Source organism: Sorex araneus, chromosome 2 (genome assembly GCF_027595985.1).
Source record: "Sorex araneus isolate mSorAra2 chromosome 2, mSorAra2.pri, whole genome shotgun sequence".
Lineage (NCBI taxonomy): Eukaryota > Metazoa > Chordata > Mammalia > Eulipotyphla > Soricidae > Sorex > Sorex araneus.
In genome coordinates this window covers 260,087,497-260,104,918 of record NC_073303.1, presented here as the reverse complement: position 1 = coordinate 260,104,918, position 17,422 = coordinate 260,087,497, and the positions used below count along the sequence as shown (strand labels likewise).

At 54.5% G+C, this 17,422-nt stretch overlaps 2 protein-coding genes across 4 annotated transcripts in view; one reads left to right on the top strand and one right to left on the bottom strand.

Moving 5' to 3' along the window:
* Nucleotides 1-17,422, bottom strand: part of DOCK2 (dedicator of cytokinesis 2) — a 400,138-nt gene that overhangs the window by 71,218 nt on the left and 311,498 nt on the right. The window contains exon 28 of the mRNA XM_004611557.2: nucleotides 1,380-1,478. Within this exon, the coding sequence (XP_004611614.2) occupies nucleotides 1,380-1,478 (99 nt within the window). The remainder of the gene's footprint in view (nucleotides 1-1,379; nucleotides 1,479-17,422) is intronic.
* The window catches only part of INSYN2B (inhibitory synaptic factor family member 2B), a 110,983-nt gene continuing 97,315 nt past the window's right edge, over nucleotides 3,755-17,422 (top strand). Inside the window, exon 1 of one of the 3 annotated variants that reach the window (XM_055125896.1) lies at nucleotides 3,755-3,919. The gene's annotated coding sequence lies outside the window, so the exon portion shown is untranslated. Of the gene's footprint in view, nucleotides 3,939-7,613; nucleotides 7,758-17,422 lie in introns of those variants that run through there. The other 2 variants (XM_004611469.2, XM_055125897.1) reach the window with 2 other exon arrangements.

The window sequence follows — 17,422 nt, the reverse complement described above, 5'->3', positions numbered from 1 at the left end:
TGACCCCCTGGGTCCACTTGTGCCATGGCACAGTACGGTCGGCGCCCGCTTCTCCTGTTCTGAGGTGTGTGTGGTTTGGCACTCTGTGCCCATGCCATAGAGCCCACGGGACGCCAGGCAACGTGGCTGGAGAGGTGGCCATCACTCACCACGGCGTGGGACACCGTGGGCTCTCCCGTAAATGACACTCGCGCCCCTCACTCCACGGGAGCGGGCTTCAGAGAGCTGAGCCGGCCTGTGCACACACAGCTGGCGGTGACACCCAGGCCGTGACGCCCCAGTGAGCCAGTCAGAGACGCCACCCAGGCGGATCTGGGCTGGACATTCAGGTCACGGACCAGAGCCTGCAGAGGTGACACCCGGGAGCCTGCACGGGAAGGGGAAGGAGGGGATCGCAGCGACACTCGGCCTGCTGAGACCCTCTCGGACTCAAGGTCTGTGGGGAGACAGCCTCGCCATCAACTCTCAAGAATTGGCAGTGTGTGGTGGGAATGCCGACCGGCTCAGCCCTTTTGGAAAACAATATGGACGATTCTCAAAAAACTAGAAATTGAGCTCCCATTTGACCCAGCAATACCACTCCTGGGAATATATCCCGGAGAGGCAAAAAAGTATAGTAGAAATGGCATCTGCATTTGTATGTTCATGCAGCACTGTTTACAATAGACAAAGTCTGGAAAAAAAAAAAAGAGTGCCCCAAAACAGATGACTGGTTAAAGAAACTTTGGTACATCTACACAATGGAATACTATGCAGCTGTTAGAAAAGATGAAGTTATGAAATTTGCATATAAGTGGATCAGCATGGAAAGTATCATGTTAAGTGAAATGAGTCAGAGAGACAGACATAGAAAGATTGCACTCATCTGTGGAATATAAAATAACTGAGTGGGAGACTAACACCTAAGAGTTGTAGAGATAAGGACCAGGAGATCTGCCCCACAGCTTGGAAACCGGCCTCACATGCTGGGGGAAAAGACAGCTGAGATAGAGAAGGGAACACCAAGTAGAGAATGTTGGGAGGACCCATTCGGGTTGAAAGCTGCGTGCCGAAAGTAGACTATAGACCGAACATGATGGTTGCTCCATACCTCTATTGCAAACTACACCACCCAAAAGGTGAGAGAACAAAAGGGAAGGGTGGGTGGTGGGGGATGGGGTGGGGGTGGTGGGAGAGATACTGGGATAATTGGTGGAGGTGAATGGGCACTGGTGGAGGGATGGGTAAACGATCACTGTATGAGTGAAATGCAAACACAAACGTTCATAAGTTTGTAACTGTACCTCACAGTGATTCCCTAATTAAAAATTAAAAAAAGAAAAGAACCGGCAGTGTGACCCGTCTCCCCTCACCGTCACCCCAGGACCCTGGAGACTCACCACAAGTTCAGAGCTGGTCTGGAAAGTCTCGATGTAGAAGGAGTAGTGCTGGTCCCCCATCTGGTTTAAGATGGCCGTCATGCACGCCACAAAGTGACTCTGCAAGGAGAAAGAAAATTGGCATAAATGCCACGGGAAGAGGAGCTTGAGACTCAGGGTCTCCATCGCCTTAATCCAGATTGGCGAGGAGCAAAGTGCACAAGACCCACCAGGGGTGGAGCGAGGGCCTCGTGCCCAGACTAGAATGTAAAACTTCCCCGGGAGTAAATGCCTCCTGTTCAGGTTCTCCCAAAAACGGTGACTGAAGGAAGAATGTACTTAGGTATGAGCCTGGGTTCAATCCCGGGCACCCCAAGAAAACATTAACTGAGTATCAATGTGCTCGCAACTTGAGGTCTGGGGACTGAGGCCAAAACTCGATCTCTGGCCTCTCCAGAGAGCTGGATGTCGGGAGAAGAGCGTCACACTGGAGTCAGTAGACACAGCCTCCACCAAGACCCCAGAGACACTGTGATTATTCAAATGTGTCATTTTCCAAGCCCAAGCCCCAAGCACTGTAAAGTAGACAATAATCCACCTATATCTCCTTGGATGTTCAAAGTCTCTACCCAAGAATCCTTTGCTGGACCACCACAAGCCAACCAGCAAGAAGTCCCAGTTGTTGAGACCAACTCTTATTAGTGGTCCTCAGGGTAGGAGCAATGAGATGAAGGGTCCTTGCCCTTCAGAAGCTCAGGATATAGTTGGATCAAGCAATCCAACATCCATGACACACAGCTTATGGCCCTTGACCTGTGAAGCAGATCAAGTACTAGTGGGATTCCTGAGGAATCACTCCTGGCGGTGCTCAGGGGACCACGTGGGATGCCGGGGATTAAATCCAGATTGGAGGCATGCAAGGCAAGTGCCAAGACAAGTGGAAATTTGAAGAATCAGAAGAGGAAGAAGGTCTGGGAGGAGCCAAGGGGCCAGAGGGACAAGCAACACGTCCTTCTCCTCACCCGGACACAGCAGCACACCTTCCCCTGTGTCCTCTCTCCCCCAGAGGGGATGAGTCCGGGTTAGCCTGGGTTTTCTGTTTGGACAAGTGTTTGCAAACAGCATGCAAGGAGAGTGACCCTGGGACCACCAGTGAGAAGGAGCCACTTAAGTCTCCTGGGGACCAGGGAGATGCGTTGCAGGCAAGCTCTGGCTTTGACACCCAGCACTGCCTGGTCCCCTGAGCTCTCATCCAAGTACTGTGTGTGAGTCAAGAGAATGGGCTTGCCAGCACAAGTTGCTGTCTTGGGCCTAAAACCCCCACACTCTTCCTCTGTGAACAACAATAAGCGAACATGGCCCAGGTTTACAGCTTAGTTTCAGAGGTGGAGAAATAGCCTGGATGTCTTGGGGGAAGAGTTCCAGGGAAATTGTTGTGGGTAGCGGAAGGTCCCTCAAGTTCACATCCCCGAAAGTAGTTCCAGAATATGCAGATTCTCATTTGCTTTTCGTGTTTTTCTTTCCAATGAGGACACCAGGGAGGGGTGCTTTCCTAGGTAGCACGGCTGGCTGAGAGAGAGATCCGTGGGGCTGAATGACACGGAAATGCAGAGTTTGTTAGAAACCGACTCCGAGTTTTCTATTTGGTTCTTGGGCCACACTGGGTGACGCTCAGGGGTTGGTTGCTCCTGCTCTCAGCTCAGGAACGACTCCGGGCGGTGCTCAGGGGATCATATGGGATGCCGGGATTAAATCCAGACTGGCAGCATGCAAGGCAAGCGCTCTTCCCAGTGTACTATCACTCTGGCCCCGGACTCCAAGTCTTAAGCCCACCCTGGGGCTGTCGGTGTGGGGCGAGGAGCCCCCTGGGAAGCAGCCTTGCTGGCCAGGGACCCCCCCCCACCAGGCCTGCGCAGAAGCAAGGGAAGCTGGTGCAGAGGATGGATACTCGGGCACCAGCACTGGCCCTGCGCTGGCGGGGACCCTGCCCTGGGGTGGGGCTGGGGACGGGAGTCTGGGCACCTGGGAGCCGGCCCGAGGGGACTTGGGGAATGTCAGGCCTGGCAGGACCCCGTCCTTCCTGCCAGCATTGCCAGGTCCCACTTACATCAAAAAACAAACTATTGCTGCTTATGCCCCCCTGCCAGGCTGGTGCAGGAAAGCAGGAGTCTTAGAGTTTTCATGTTACTCAGTGGAGGCATGTGTGTGCACGCGTGCATGTGTATGTGTGTGTCTGTGTGTGTGTGTGTGCCTGCGTGCATGTGTGTGTCTGTGTGTGTGTCTGTGCGTGTGTGTTTCCCCTACTCCCTCCATCTCTTCACTCTTTCCTTCCTTAAAGAATTCAGCCTGTGGCCACTAGAGGTCTTTCCTTTTCACATGGTAGCTGCCGTGCAGTTTGTTCGGCTTTTTATTTATTCCTACGTGAGCAGATCCACTACACTTCCTGCATATAAACAGTGAAAATTACAATATAAAGGACGCGTTTTCCTTCTTTCGGAGTAATTGTGCTGCTGACCAAAGCCTGGCTTGCTTCACGAGGACGAGGAATCCACGTTCTGCAGGTAATCCCACGGCTTCAAGGTAAGAGATCTGGGTAGGTTTTCTTTCTCCTATCAGTGATCCTCTACGGGAAAGGGCTATCGGCTCTTGGACAATAGTTTACTTTAAAATCGGTGGCTTAAATGAATACTGGGAGTGCGTGTGCGTGTGTGTGTGTATGTGCATGTGTGTGTGTGTGTGTGTGTGTGTGTGTGTGTGTGTGTGTGTGTATACTGGAAAATCCCCCATTGTCGGAACTGCAGGCTGCCCCAAATGCATAGATACAGATACATAAGAGATGCTTGTTATTTACAATGGCTTGATTTGAATTTGAGGGGGGGGGGTGGAAATGAAAAACAAATCTCCGAGCTCAAGTTGCCTGGGAATTACCTTGAAAAAGGTTGCGATGTCTTAAGCCCTACAGAGAAACTTCTATGCTTCAAAAAAGAAAATAAAGGGTAGAGGTTGGGAAGGGGCAACCCCCCGCCCCCCACTGGGAAATTTTCTGAAAGAAGCCATTCTCTTTCTTATAAGGAGTTGCTCCGGCTGTTACAGTGCCCCCATCAATCAGAATTACTTTTTACCAGCCGGCTCATTTCTCCCTTTAACCAGTTACATAGCAAACCCCAGCCGAGTGCCTTTCAGAACGGTTCGTAGTACAATGTGCCTGAAGTTTGGGCAAGTTACCTGCCTTTGGCTGCTGGCGGAAAAATGCCGGTATTTGACTTCCGACTGGAAGTCCTTTCCCCCACCCCTGACTGTGGCGCCTGGCTTGTGTTAGCACCCAGTCTGTCAGAAACCACACCAGCGTGGCTGATTGATTGGTGAAACTGAAGGAGACCATAGCGGCAGGCTCGCATTCAGACAAGGCTTCTCTCTGCCATTTAAATGAAAACCCGGAGAAACCTCCTGTGTCATACAGCGACAGGACGGTGGGACATTGTGTTTCTGTGATGTGCCCCCCTGCTCCAGGCGCAGCCTTCTGCACACCGCCATCCAGCCGCTGCCTCCTGCCCTCTCCCTGCACGAGGCAGGGCTGGCTTCCAGGACCCCTGGGGGTCACCTACGTGTTCAGGAAAGGATCCGGGGATGGGGGCGGGGGGAGGGGGGACCAGACCATGTTGGTGTGAGCCACTCAGATCCTCTCTGCACTGGCATTGCTCAAACTTCAGTGTGGGAGAGCCCCAAGTTGAGTGTCTCGGAGCCCTAGCCCTGCCCCTCTCGGGGGTGAGCCTGAACCCCGCACCGGAGAGAGCAGGGGGGAGGGATCCCCGCAGTCAGGCTAGTGAGAACATCCCCCACCCCACCCCCCTCCCTGTCCCTGGCAGGAATTTTGTGCTTGACACATATTTACTACCAAGGCATGAGACAGCCACTCATCCGTGCCCAGCCGCGTGCCAGGTGCCTGGATGGAAAATCGCTTCTTAGGACAGAAAACCAGGGGGCCTTGCCCGGCAGATGCCGGGGAGACACTGTCTCTGCCAGCCTGGCACCCACCCGGCAGAGTCACCGGCGGCTTCTTTCGGGTGGTGGAAAATGTCGCTAATGAATCACGGTGCGAAGGGAGACGATGTGAAACTAGGTCAAATGTGTAAAAATAAGTGCGATTGTGGCCGGCGCCGGGCTGGTGAGGGGCGACCGAAGGCCCCGGGGTGGCGGGGCTAACTGGCCGTGCAGGACTGTCCTCGAGCCGTCCTCGACAACCCGTCCCCTTCACGCTGTGTGCGGGGAGGGCTTGCACGTCTGGGAGGGGGCCGACGTGCCATGGGGAAGACAGTCAGTGCTGGTGTCTCTTCACTGTGTGGTGGTGAGGGAGGAGGGGGAGAAAGCCAATATTGTGCAATTAGGAGGGATTAGAGGGAGATCCTCGGTGATTGCCACCGGGGGACCAGCCCTTCCCCGATCCCTCGGCACCCCTGCTTCCAAACCCTGTCATCATCACCATCATTGCCCGGGGAAGGCCAATGGTTTAGTCACCCATCAGTCAACTTAAACATGCCCATTTAGCCACCTCTATTGCCTGTATATCTACATGTGCACACACACACACGCACACATGTGTGCACATACACACGCATGTGTGTGTGCACACACATGCACACATACGTACACACACGCATGTGCGTGCACACACACTCGCGCACACACACACGCACGCACACACATGTACAGAGTCAGGACCCTGCTGTGCTGATGAAGCAGGAGCTGGCCGTTTGCCTTGCCCTGGAGGAATGGGGAGGGCCCGGTTGCTACAGATGAGCCCCCCTTGGTCACCTGAGGCCGGTGGGAGTGCGGAGACCGGAGGGGGAGGGGACCAGACTACTTCAGGAGCTTGCTACCTAAATGCCAACATTACTATGCGATACCAGCTGGTGACACGTTGCTATAGTAACTTCAAATAATGTGCACGACCAAAATAAAATAAAACACAGAAGGGACCAAGGAGAGGAGAGGAAGCAAAGTTTGCGTGTCGAAAGGGGCGCAGGGAGAGTCGCCAAGTTGGGCCTCTCGGGGGTGGCCACTGCCATCTCCAGGTCGCTTCTCCGTGCACCCCCCGTGATGCCATGTGGTTACGTAACAGGCGTGGTTCTTGGCTGGGGTTGGCACTCACGGGGTGGCAGCTCCAGGGTGGGAGGTGGGAGGCCGGGGAGTCAGGAGGGACGGGAGAGCCCCACGCCTCGGAGCACGGTCTGCAGCTCCGAGTTGGAGTTTGCGGTGGTCTTTGGGGGAGGAGAGGGTGGGGCTCTGTCTTCGCGGCCAGTGAGGCCCGGGCACCCTGCACGACAGCAGGGCACAGGCCCGGGAGAACAGACAAGGTCAGACTCCAGAGCGTCTCTCCGGCTCTGCCACAGGTAGAGCGGGGGCCCGGGGGTGGTCGCCTGGGCTGCTGGGGGCCAGAGGGCATGGCTCCGCCTCTCTGTAGTCATGAGACCCTGAGCAGGGCCGTGGGCCCCCCTTTCCTTACCTCTGAGAGTCTGGTGTGAATCAAGCTGAGTGTTGTGAGGCACTTAGGACATAGGACAGCCTGGGCAGCGACCGGCTGTCAGTATTATTACTGCTGTGCCGTTGTTTCTGCTGACTCTCAGCCACAAGGGCTGTACAGAGGGGCTCACTGATGCCCCGCCGTGTGTGGGTGCGGTGGGTGTCCCCAGACACACGGCGGAGCACTGACCCCGGGCTCTGGGCCGCTGTGGCTAGTCCGCAGAGTGGGCTTCCTGGGCACGGCGTGCTCGGAGGCTTCTGGGGTTTGGGGGCGGATGCAGCACCCAAACCCTCCGACAGCGTGAACTGCAACTGCCTCCACTGCAAACTCACGCCTGCAGCTGTTAGGCTCCCGGAGGTGCCCGTCACGGGGTGCGGGGCGCCTTGGCTCCCCAGGGATGCGGCTGCGTGCCAGCGTTAACCAAGCCCCCTTCGCTCGGGGGAGCTTCCTAACGGGCGTGGGTGGGGGGTGGCACGCCTTGTCTCTGGGGGGCAGAAAGGTGCCGCCTGGGTGGCTGTGCCCTGGCACCGTCGATCTACACCCCAGCCTGGCTGGGTGTGCCCGTGGGTGCCGCGGGGCAGGGTGCCAGTGTCCGTGGGTTACCCCCCAGCAGTCTTGGGGTCCCTGCTGAGTGTGTCCGGAGACGCGGAGCCGGGCAGGGGGCTCCCAAGGCGGCTGAGTGCAGGTGGGAAGGCGGCCCGCACTGGGCACGCACGTCCCCTGGAGTGGACACTTGTGGCCCTCACGGCAGCCTGCGCAGGCTGCTCTCAGGGGGACATCACTCGGAACCTCCCAAACGGCACGACGGGCCACTGCAGCCCTGGGAGGCAGAAGGCACACACACAGCTCACACCCGCGCCCACGGGCTCACGCTCCAGGTCAGCCTTATGCCCGTCGGAGGGAGAGGGCAGCCAGATGCGGGGGCGGGGTCATCGGTTTGCCTGCACAGACATGCAGGGTGGTGGGGCACTGAGTACTGCGGCTTCCTGAGACAGCGTGGTGGTAGTGCTGAATGCTGGGTCTTTCTGAGATATTCAGCATGGTGGCAGTACTGAATGCTGGGTCTTTCTGAGACATACAGCATGGTGGTAGTACTGAATGCTGGCTCTTTCTGAGACATACAGCATGGTGGTAGTACTGGGTCTTTCTGAGATATTAAGCATGGTAGTAGTACTGAATGCTGGCTCTTTCTGAGACATTCAGAATGGCAGTAGTACTGAATGCTGGGTCTTTCTTAGACATTCAGCGTAGTGATGGGTACTGAATGCTGGGTCTTTCTGAGATATTCAGCATGATGGTAGTACTGAATGCTGGGTCTTTCTGAGATATTCAGCATGGTGGTAGTACTGAATGCTGGGTCTTTCTGAGATATTCAGCGTGGTGGTAGTACTGAATGCTGGGTCTTTCTGAGATATTCAGCATGGCAGTAGGTACTGAATGCTGGGTCTTTCTGAGATATTCAGCATGGCAGTAGGTACTGAATGCTGGGTCTTTCTGAGATATTCAGCATGGCAGTAGGTACTGAATGCTGGGTCTCTCCAGACTCTCCAGTGGGATTTGTGCCTAGCATGGACTTGGTAACTGTCTGTGAGGGAAGGACTGAGTTTGGTACTGTATTTCTCCTTCCTACAGGGGTGTTACTGGGACACTGTCAGCTCGCAATTCTGACCCGTTTAAGTCTTGTGTAGACCTACCTTTGCTTCTAAGAGACGGCAGAGCTGAAATAACTGTTTCAACCCGGCATATATCCCATCTCAAATTCTTTGTGATCAGGCCCAAGTGAGGAAACATGTCTTGAGCACCCACTATATTCCAGGCACAGTCCTAGGTCCCGGGGATTCAGGTGTAAATGAAATCAACGTGGCTCAGTGGTTAAGGGGCTCCAGGCACCACTGGGTAGAAAGGACACCCCATAAGCAGGTGTAGGTGAGGAAGTTTTAGGCAGTGATACATACCACGGATGGAATATCACAAAACAGTGACATAGAGATGGAGAGCTAATTTTAATATATTTTAGTGGAGAAAAAAAACGAGTGATGAGAGTCATTCACACAAAATTCTGGCAGGGCAACTTCCCAAGATGCCTGAGCAGCATATACAAAGGTCCCGAGGGGCAACGTACTTGCAGTGTTACTGGCACAGGCTGTGGGCAGAGGCGAGGGGCAGAGCAGTATAAGATATAATCAGGGGGGTGGAGCGATAGTACAGCAGGTAGGGCATTTGCCTTGCACGTGGCCGACCCGGGTTCGATCTCCAGCATCCTTTATAGTCCCCTGAAGTTATTCTTGAGTGCAGAGCCAGGAGTCACCCCTGTGCATCGCCAGGTGTGACCCAGAAAGCCAAAAAAAAAAAAAGGTACGATCAGAAAACAGGAGGAACCCAGATGATTTTGAGAGCTTGATGTAAGAGTTTGGAATCTCTTCCAAACGCAAGGGAGGCCATGAGTGTGAGCCCTGAGGAGTTTGCAGCATGTGAAGGAGCCCTCTTCAAAGACACACTTTCCATGCTTGTCCCGGGACTGGAGTTATGCCCAGGGTCCGGGAGCTGCAGGAAGGACAAAGCAAATTCTCATTCCTAAGTATGCCCGCGCCTCAGCGAGGCCTCCTACTGAATGACCACAGCGTTGGGGACTCTGACCACCCGTGGCCAGTGTGGACATGGACTCCAGGCCCAGCCCTCTACTCCTGGACTCATCTCTGTTGCTCAGAGCCGCGGGGAGGGGAGAGCCTGCCTGGTAGCTCTCAGTCTCTGAGCAAAGTCATTCTCATCTGTGCGACGTGAGGAGCTTGTCTGCCAGGAGACGGGTCCTCGTTCAGGACATCCCAGCTTGATTTTATTGAAAAAAAAAAAAAAAGAAAGATGGCCCTGAATGTTTCCACTTTCCTCTGTGCAGGTGTGGGTGGAGAAGTTCACAAATGTGATTGCAGAACGAATTGTTTCTGAAAACCAGGGTTTATTCACAGCATCTACCAGTGATGGTTCAGCCAGCCTCACACTGGCTGTCCTAGGAAGCACTGGGCAAAAAAAAAAAAAAAGTCTGCCCTGAGTCTTGGGCAATGTCCCATTGTCCTCAGCTGACATCTTTCTGAGAAAAGCCAAAACCCGGAGTGTTGCGAGGGCGAGGCTGTGGGTGGGGACCCAGGGCAGCTCTCACCTTCGGCAAACCTTCGCGTCCACGGGAAAGTGGCAAAAGGTCAGTTTTTTCCACAGGAAAAGGTGTCCCCGAAGGATATTACATCTCAGGCAGGAGCTACTCTGTGCTCGGCGAGAACAAACGCCTCCGATGGACGGGCGGAGGGTGTGTGCGTGTGGCAAGTCCTCTATCTGCCCACCAGAAGGACGTTCCCCAGGGCTGGGCAAGGGAAGGGAGACACAGGAAGGGGAAGAGAATCCGAGCTGGACCTCCACGCTGCAGACACTGCGCTGAGAGCTGAGCCGTGGTCATCCCAGTCCAAGGCGACTGAGCGCCCACTCCGGCCACGTGCTGACCGATTTGTCTGACCTAACCCATCCAGGAGGTTGGTAAAACCACATGTACGCTAGAGGAGAGGAAGGAGCCTGGGGCGAGCCTAGAACGTCTTCATTTTCTCTAGGAAAGGGCTTTACAGCTTGATAGATACAATTAAGTCTTTTTAAATTCTTTTTTTTTTTTTTGCTTTTTTGGGTCACACCCGGCGATGCACAGGGGTTACTCCTGGCTCTGCACTCGGGAATTACTTCTGGCGGTGCTCAGGGGACCATATGGGACGCTGGGAATCGAACCCAGGTCGGCTGCGTGCAAGGCAAACGCCCTACCTGCTGTGCTATCGCTCCAGCCCCCACAATGAAGCCTTATTAGTTATATCTCTATAACTAATCGCTCCCCCAAAGACCAGTGAAGAAAGGGAAAGCACTTCCTCCTTCACTCACTCGCTCTGAGACCTCTCTGATGCCCATCTAGAGAGGGAAGGGGGGGCAGCCGGCCCCCTGGAGGAGGGCAGACGGACAGCTCCACGACAAGACCCTCCCCTCTGTGGCCCTGTTCTCTGGCTCAGGAGCCTCCCAGGAGTCCAGGCTGCACTGGCTCTCTGTGACATGCTCTGCCACACTGGCCGGACGGCCTTAGCTCTCAGCGTCTCTGACTCGGGCACAGCAGTGCTCACTGGAAGAGTTATGAGGAGGACGCCGAGGCAGAGAGATGGATACCAGAGTCTCGTGCCCCAGAGGTGCTCACAAAGCCTTCACGCCTGATGCAGCCTCGGCCCCCTTCCTGGTCCACTGGGAACCCTTTTTTATCCCCCACCCCCCCGATTGGTGAGGGAAGGAGAGAGCCAGCTTCCGGTTGACTCCGGGAGGATGATTCAAACCTCCCCGTGGACCTGCAGAGCTGCACTGCGGGTGATGATTTACACAGGCTCCACTGCCCTTTTTCTCCCTTTCCCGAGCTGTCCTGTCCAAAGGAGCGGAGGGCCAGGCCGGCAAACACGCGCACAGACAGACGAGCAGGCTGGCGGACAGACAAGAGTCTTCAGGCGGGATGATGACTTTGGGGAGAAAAGGAGTTATTTAGCCCTTGTACTTCCTTTGCATGGACTAAAGGTGGTGGTGGGGGGGTGTCTCTAGGCTGCCAGAATTCAACCGTGTAAGCCCTGCCCCCACCCCGGACAGGCCTGGCCGTCCCCATGGTGTGAGCAGAGTCTGGGACCGGGGTCTGAGAGCCGCAGCTCTGGCGTGGACGGTGCGGTGGCCACTTGTCCAGCTCCCTGTTTGGCTTGACGAGGCAGCGGTTAACTGAAGCACAAGACGTCACACAAGGGGTGTGATTCCGGATCCGCACTAGACGAGGGCTTCCCTGTCTGCAGACACTTCCTCCCCGGCCGCCCAATTAACCAACCAACGAGCAAATATTTACTCAGTTCTCATTATGTGGAAGGTGATATGTCAGCTATGATCACAGTCCACAGTCTGAGCGGCTCAAACTAATAGGAAGATCTACTTATTTATCCCTCCCTCCTGCTCCCTTTCTCTCTCCCTGCTTCTCTCCCTCCTTCCTCCCTGACTCCCTCCCTCCTCCTCTTCTTTCCTTCCCTCTAACATAGGGATACAACTACATGGTACAGGAATCGGGGTGGACGTTCTACCCCCTAGTCAGCAGTTAACAATGTCCCTGGAAACAGTTTTTGTATGTCGTAATTGGGCAAACAGAGGGCAGCTCCAAAACAAAGGATGAGCGCCCCACCCCCGACCCCCGCAAGCCACTAGTGCCAAGACTGAGGAGCCCCGATCTGCAGAGAGAGATGCACTACGATGCCGCCGGGTGGCGGGTGCGAACTAGGTGCTGTAGGTGACGTTTTCTCTAGGCTTTTAGTCAGTGGCGATGACCTTGGCAGTGGCCGATCTTCGGGGAAAACTTTCACAGGGCATGTGGGATTTGAGGAATGTACAAGACTGAGAGAGATGAAGCTGAGAATAGGAAAGGACATTTTACATCTATAATAGCAAATTCATTTCATTCTTTAATTTGATTAATTGGATTGATTGGCAGTAAAACTGTCTGAAGACCCGCTGCGTGGGGAAAGATGCCAACGCCGAGTCTTAGCTCAGCAGGAAAGAACGTGGTGATCGATTAGTGATGTCTGCTGTAGGCAGGGGAGGGGGAGGGCTCGTTCCTCAGCTGGGAAGGTCCCGTCCCACGGGAGTGTGTGGAGCAGCATGGAGGAAGAGTCTGAGGTGGCGCTGGGGAGGGGCTTCGCCCAGCAGAAGTTCACACAAGAGGGCGACAAGCCACTGGAGGGGCAGCTGTGGAAGGACGCTGAGCCGGGCTGAGGGCTCTGAACTTCACGCTGCAGCTGGCTGCGTGCCCGGAGAATGGGTAGAAGCATCACGCTCTGGTTTTTATGACGCTGATCCCAACAACAATGGGGGGAAAAAATCCTATGAAGCTAAGCTAGAGCTGACTCCATGTGCTCACGTTAGAGTGCTCCTGCACAGCCCTTTCTGGAGAGAATATTCCTTCTCACTGCATTTGTTCAGGGGGGTGGGCAGGGGGAGGCCCAGGGAAGAGGGTCGAGAGGGGAGTGCGAGTCCATCCCCGAGACCTGGTGAGGACAGCGGCCTGCAGATGCGCTTCCTGTCAGGCCCGCTGCCCGACCGGTCAGCTCCTCCTCGGGCCGATTCCTCCCTGCTCTGGGGATGACACCTCCCTGATTTATTGCTGTGCAATTTTCCAAATGACATCATCCTCCGTTCTCCCCCCCACCCTTTCTCTCTGTGCACCTCCCTCCCCTTAGATTCCCGTTTGTCCCACTTGCACTTCCCCGTCCTTTGAAGTGGTAACAGCACCTTCCCGCTGCAGTCTGCACGCGTGGCCTGCTGCCTCCCTCTCCCCGTCGTCATTAATAAAGGTGACTGCAGCTTGGCGTGGAGGCAGGTTCTCCCCCACCTGCCCCCCCACTCTCCTCTCTGCAAGCGAAAGGCCCTCCTGGCCACAGAGTGCCTGTCCGTGGCATTTCCCTCCGCACCCAGCTCCCTCCCGAGGTTTTTATCCCTACTCAATTAAAGAAAAATCAAGCAACACCATGAAAAACGCCCTTCCGAGGTCTGTCCTGGGGACGCCCACATATCTGATCAAATGGCTGCGGTTCCATATCTGCTAATTCCATCGGGGAAAGGAGAGAGATGTCACAGTTGTCGGGACTGATTTGTTCTAGAAAAACCCTCGCTGACTCCTTGGCCCGAGCGATGTCCAGGCCGCAGTCTGATCAAAGTTTTAAAGCTGCGAGTCCGGCCTGACGGCGAGGGTAATCCTTGGGAGCCCTGGCAGCCTCCTTGAGACACAGAGCGGGAATCCACAGACCAGAGAGGTTAGGGGGTTTTCCCGTAGCTCCACAGCCCCTGACACTGTTCTAATCACAGTGCTAAGTCAACTTTCCTTCTTTCTGCCACCTTCACATTCTGGGCCTTGAACCTCCATGTTCTCCGCAGACTCTCTCCTCTCCCTCATCCTCCTCAACCAGGAGCTTGTCCTAATGCCACAGATAAATGAACCACCACTCATAATCAAGGCTGAAGCTTGAGATGCCCTTTCTTAATTATCTCCCCCCACACACGGGCATCCAGATTTGGGGAAAAACAAGCCATTGAGCACTGATTTGATCTTTCAACAACAACAACAACAACAACAGCAACAGCAAACCCCGACACGGAGTGACTCGAGAGCACCACTAGTCACACTATTCCTCCTTTGATCTACGACCTTCTGTGCCCAGCATCCAAATCTGGTTCAGAACATCAAATTAAAAACCCCACAACTGATCACTGAGGTCCCTCTGTGTAATGAGAGTCGCCTGTGTGCGCACGCCGGGGCCTCGGGGCAGGGACAGGGTGGGGTGTGGGAGGCTTTGCTTGCGTCACTTCACCCAGCGAGCCTCAAACCGGCAGCCCACAGGCCTCACACAGCCCACGGAAATGCTTTGTTTGGCCAGCACGATTTAAAAACAACCAAAAAAAAAAAAGAACCCATTTCACTTTGTTGTCAACATTTAAAGACTGAGCTCTCGCACGCAGTTCTGGATTTTCAGCTTCCCCTGGACGTCTGGAGGATGTGCAGACAGAGAGGGTCCTTCCCAGAGGGCTCAGCCGGGACCACCTCCTGCGGAGGGCAGTGAGTGGGCACTGAGGTCAGCGTGTGCTTTCTGGCAGCCAACCTGGCCTTGTTTCGGGGGCCCCCAGCTCGTCCCGGCTGGCTTGGCCTGGGAGTCTCTGGTTTCAGCATTGTACGAGTCGAGGGGCAGGGAACCCCCACAGTCCCAGGCAGACCGTGACAGCTGGTAGTCCTGTTGCATGCTTTTACCTGCAAACCCCGGTGGGCACTAGCGCCTGTGGCCTCTTCTCCCCACCCCCGGGTACCATCATGTAACATTCAAGGTTATATATGTTGTATGTATGTATGTGACATACATACATTCCAGGCTGTCTGCCCTCGGAGGCTGCTCTGCCCCTCCCCTGCCTAACCCCTAACTTCTCTTCACTCCCTGAGCATTTGCCCTCTTTTCACATACCCCAAAGGCCAAATCCAAAGACCCCACCAGAGTCATTCCCTCCTCCAGGAAGCCTTCTCTGATCCCATGGGATGCTCTCTGTCCCACAAGGAACGTGGGGCTCCCTCCCTCTCTGCCGGTAACACTCAGTTCTTCCTCTTTTCACTTAACTGGTCATTGATGCACCGTCACGTGAACTGGTGCCCCTGACATGTGGAGGATGTGTGTGTCCTTCCTTGGGACTAGGAGAGACTCAAAATAAAAAAAGAAATAAAATTAGGATAGTACTGAAAACTTTGAAACTTCATTTGAAGCCTCAGGGTCTCTGTAGTTACGAGTTTTGTTCAATTCACTAAAATGAAAAACAGAAAACCACCCCACGAGGTAACGTGCGCCTCTTTGGGCATTTAGCATTCCCAAGTCTGGGAGTGCCAGGTGTCGCCAACAGGACACCCAGCTCTCCTTGTGCCCAGCCCCACGTCCCACTGGTCCTGGAGTCACTCAGAGGCAGGAAGCTCCTTCTATTTCCTCATGTCCTGCATTTCTGAGCCCTTCCAGTTTCTTTTTCTTTTTTTCTTTCACTCTTCCAGCTCTCCCCTTTAATCAGTTCCATCGGGCTATGGAAATTTTCCTAAATCCCCTCCGACCCACACGTTCAAGTTCGACTCTGATCACCTCCCAGTCTCCAAAGTAGAAGTACATAGTGTGGACGTACATGCACGTGCATGTACAGGCTAACACACACACACATACACACATGCATACATGCATGCACACACTAGCACATGGACACTTTTGAAATAACTCTCCTCCCCGCCTCTACTGAACCTCAGTTCTCATTACTGAAGTCACGTCTTGAAAAAGGCTCCGGGTGCGAGCCCCGCTCTGGCTCTGCTGTCCCTAGTCATCCTGCTGATGGCCCCGCTTACGGCTCACTGTCTCTGCCTTAGGACTGTGAGGCAGGGTCTGGGTCGGGAGCCGCCTAGTTTCCTGTCACTTTGTCCACAGAGCAGGGTCTGGCACACAGTAGGCATTTCAACGAGTATTGGTTTCATGAGCGAACATGTGATCTTTGATGCCAACGGGGTTCTGATTGGGCAGGTACCTACGAATGGTTTTGCTACTCTGGGTCTGCTTTGGGGGGGCTCAGAGATTGGTGCTTGGTCCTTTCAATCGAAGGGGTCTAGTGATTGAGACTCAAAAGTCTGTCCTGCCATGGAAAGTCGTGGCCTTACTGGGGAGTAGCTTGAACCAGGACAGCAAGAGGACAGTTTGGGGGTCCTGTCTTTCAGGCTTCATTTTTTTAAAACTTTGTAGCTACTATCTGGGCTCTTTAACTTGGTTATGTCAAACACCTGTTCCCCCACCCCCACCCCAAGCCAAAGGGCTGACTGTATACACCACAGAATGCACATTATATCACATTAGGACAACACGGATGCACGTATGGAGCAGAATCCGGCCTCCAATCATGCTCCAACCACAATGGGATTAGGCAATTCATTCCTGAATCTTTTTTTTTTTAGTTTTTTTTGCCTTTTGGGTCACACTTGGCGATGCGCAGGGGTTAGTCCTGGCTCTGCATTCAGGAATTCCTCCTGGCGGTGCTCAGGGGACCCTACGGGATGCTGGGAATCGAACCCAGGTCGGCTGCATGCAAGGCAAACGCCCTCCCTGCTGTGCTATTGCTCCAGCCCCTCATAAGGTTTTTGTAATCAGAACATGGGCTTTTATCATTTCGACTCTAGTGTGGGTCTTAGACCAGCATCATTAAAACAAACAAACAAGAAGAACCCCCCAAAACAACTGAGGAACATTTGGGAAAACAAGTCCTAGAGCCCAGTCCAGACCTGTGGAATCAGAATCTGATTGCAGGAAGATTTCCAGGTGCTTAGTAGAGCCACTGAAACTCGAGAGGCTCTGATCTAATATCCAGCATGCATCCAACAAAACGCCCTCTCTGCGCTCTCCCTCGCATCAACCACTCACCAACATTTGACCACCCGCAGGAGTGGGTCAGGCCCTGCACACAATGGGTGGCACGTGGCAGGGCCACCGCAGTCTGGCTATGGAACAGGTGCATAGGAAAGGGAATGAGACCCGCCCCACGGCCCGGCCTGTAAGGGGACACCAGGTGACGGTGAGGAATGGCAAGCAACGGCAAGCCGGCGGTGGCAGATGTGTACTAAGCACTTGGCGTGCATAATCTCTGAATCCTCACAAAGCACGTTTGGGGGCAGATAGCGACTATTATGGTGCTGCCTCTTACAAATGAGAACACCTGGGTTTAGAGAGAAAACGCAGGACGTCCACGAGACGCAGCCAGCCCCGGCTCCTAGAGGCAGCTAGGGCGTGACGGCAGGCCAGCCCCAGCCCGACCCCCACTGCAGGAAGAGTCTGGGCAGGGGGGCAAGTCCCAGCTTCCCAACTTAGGCCACAGCCCTTTCAAGGGCAGCGCTGGGTCCCTGGGACTGTGGGGGGACGGCAGGAGGCCTAGCAGGGACCCCGGGTTTCTGTTCCCAACA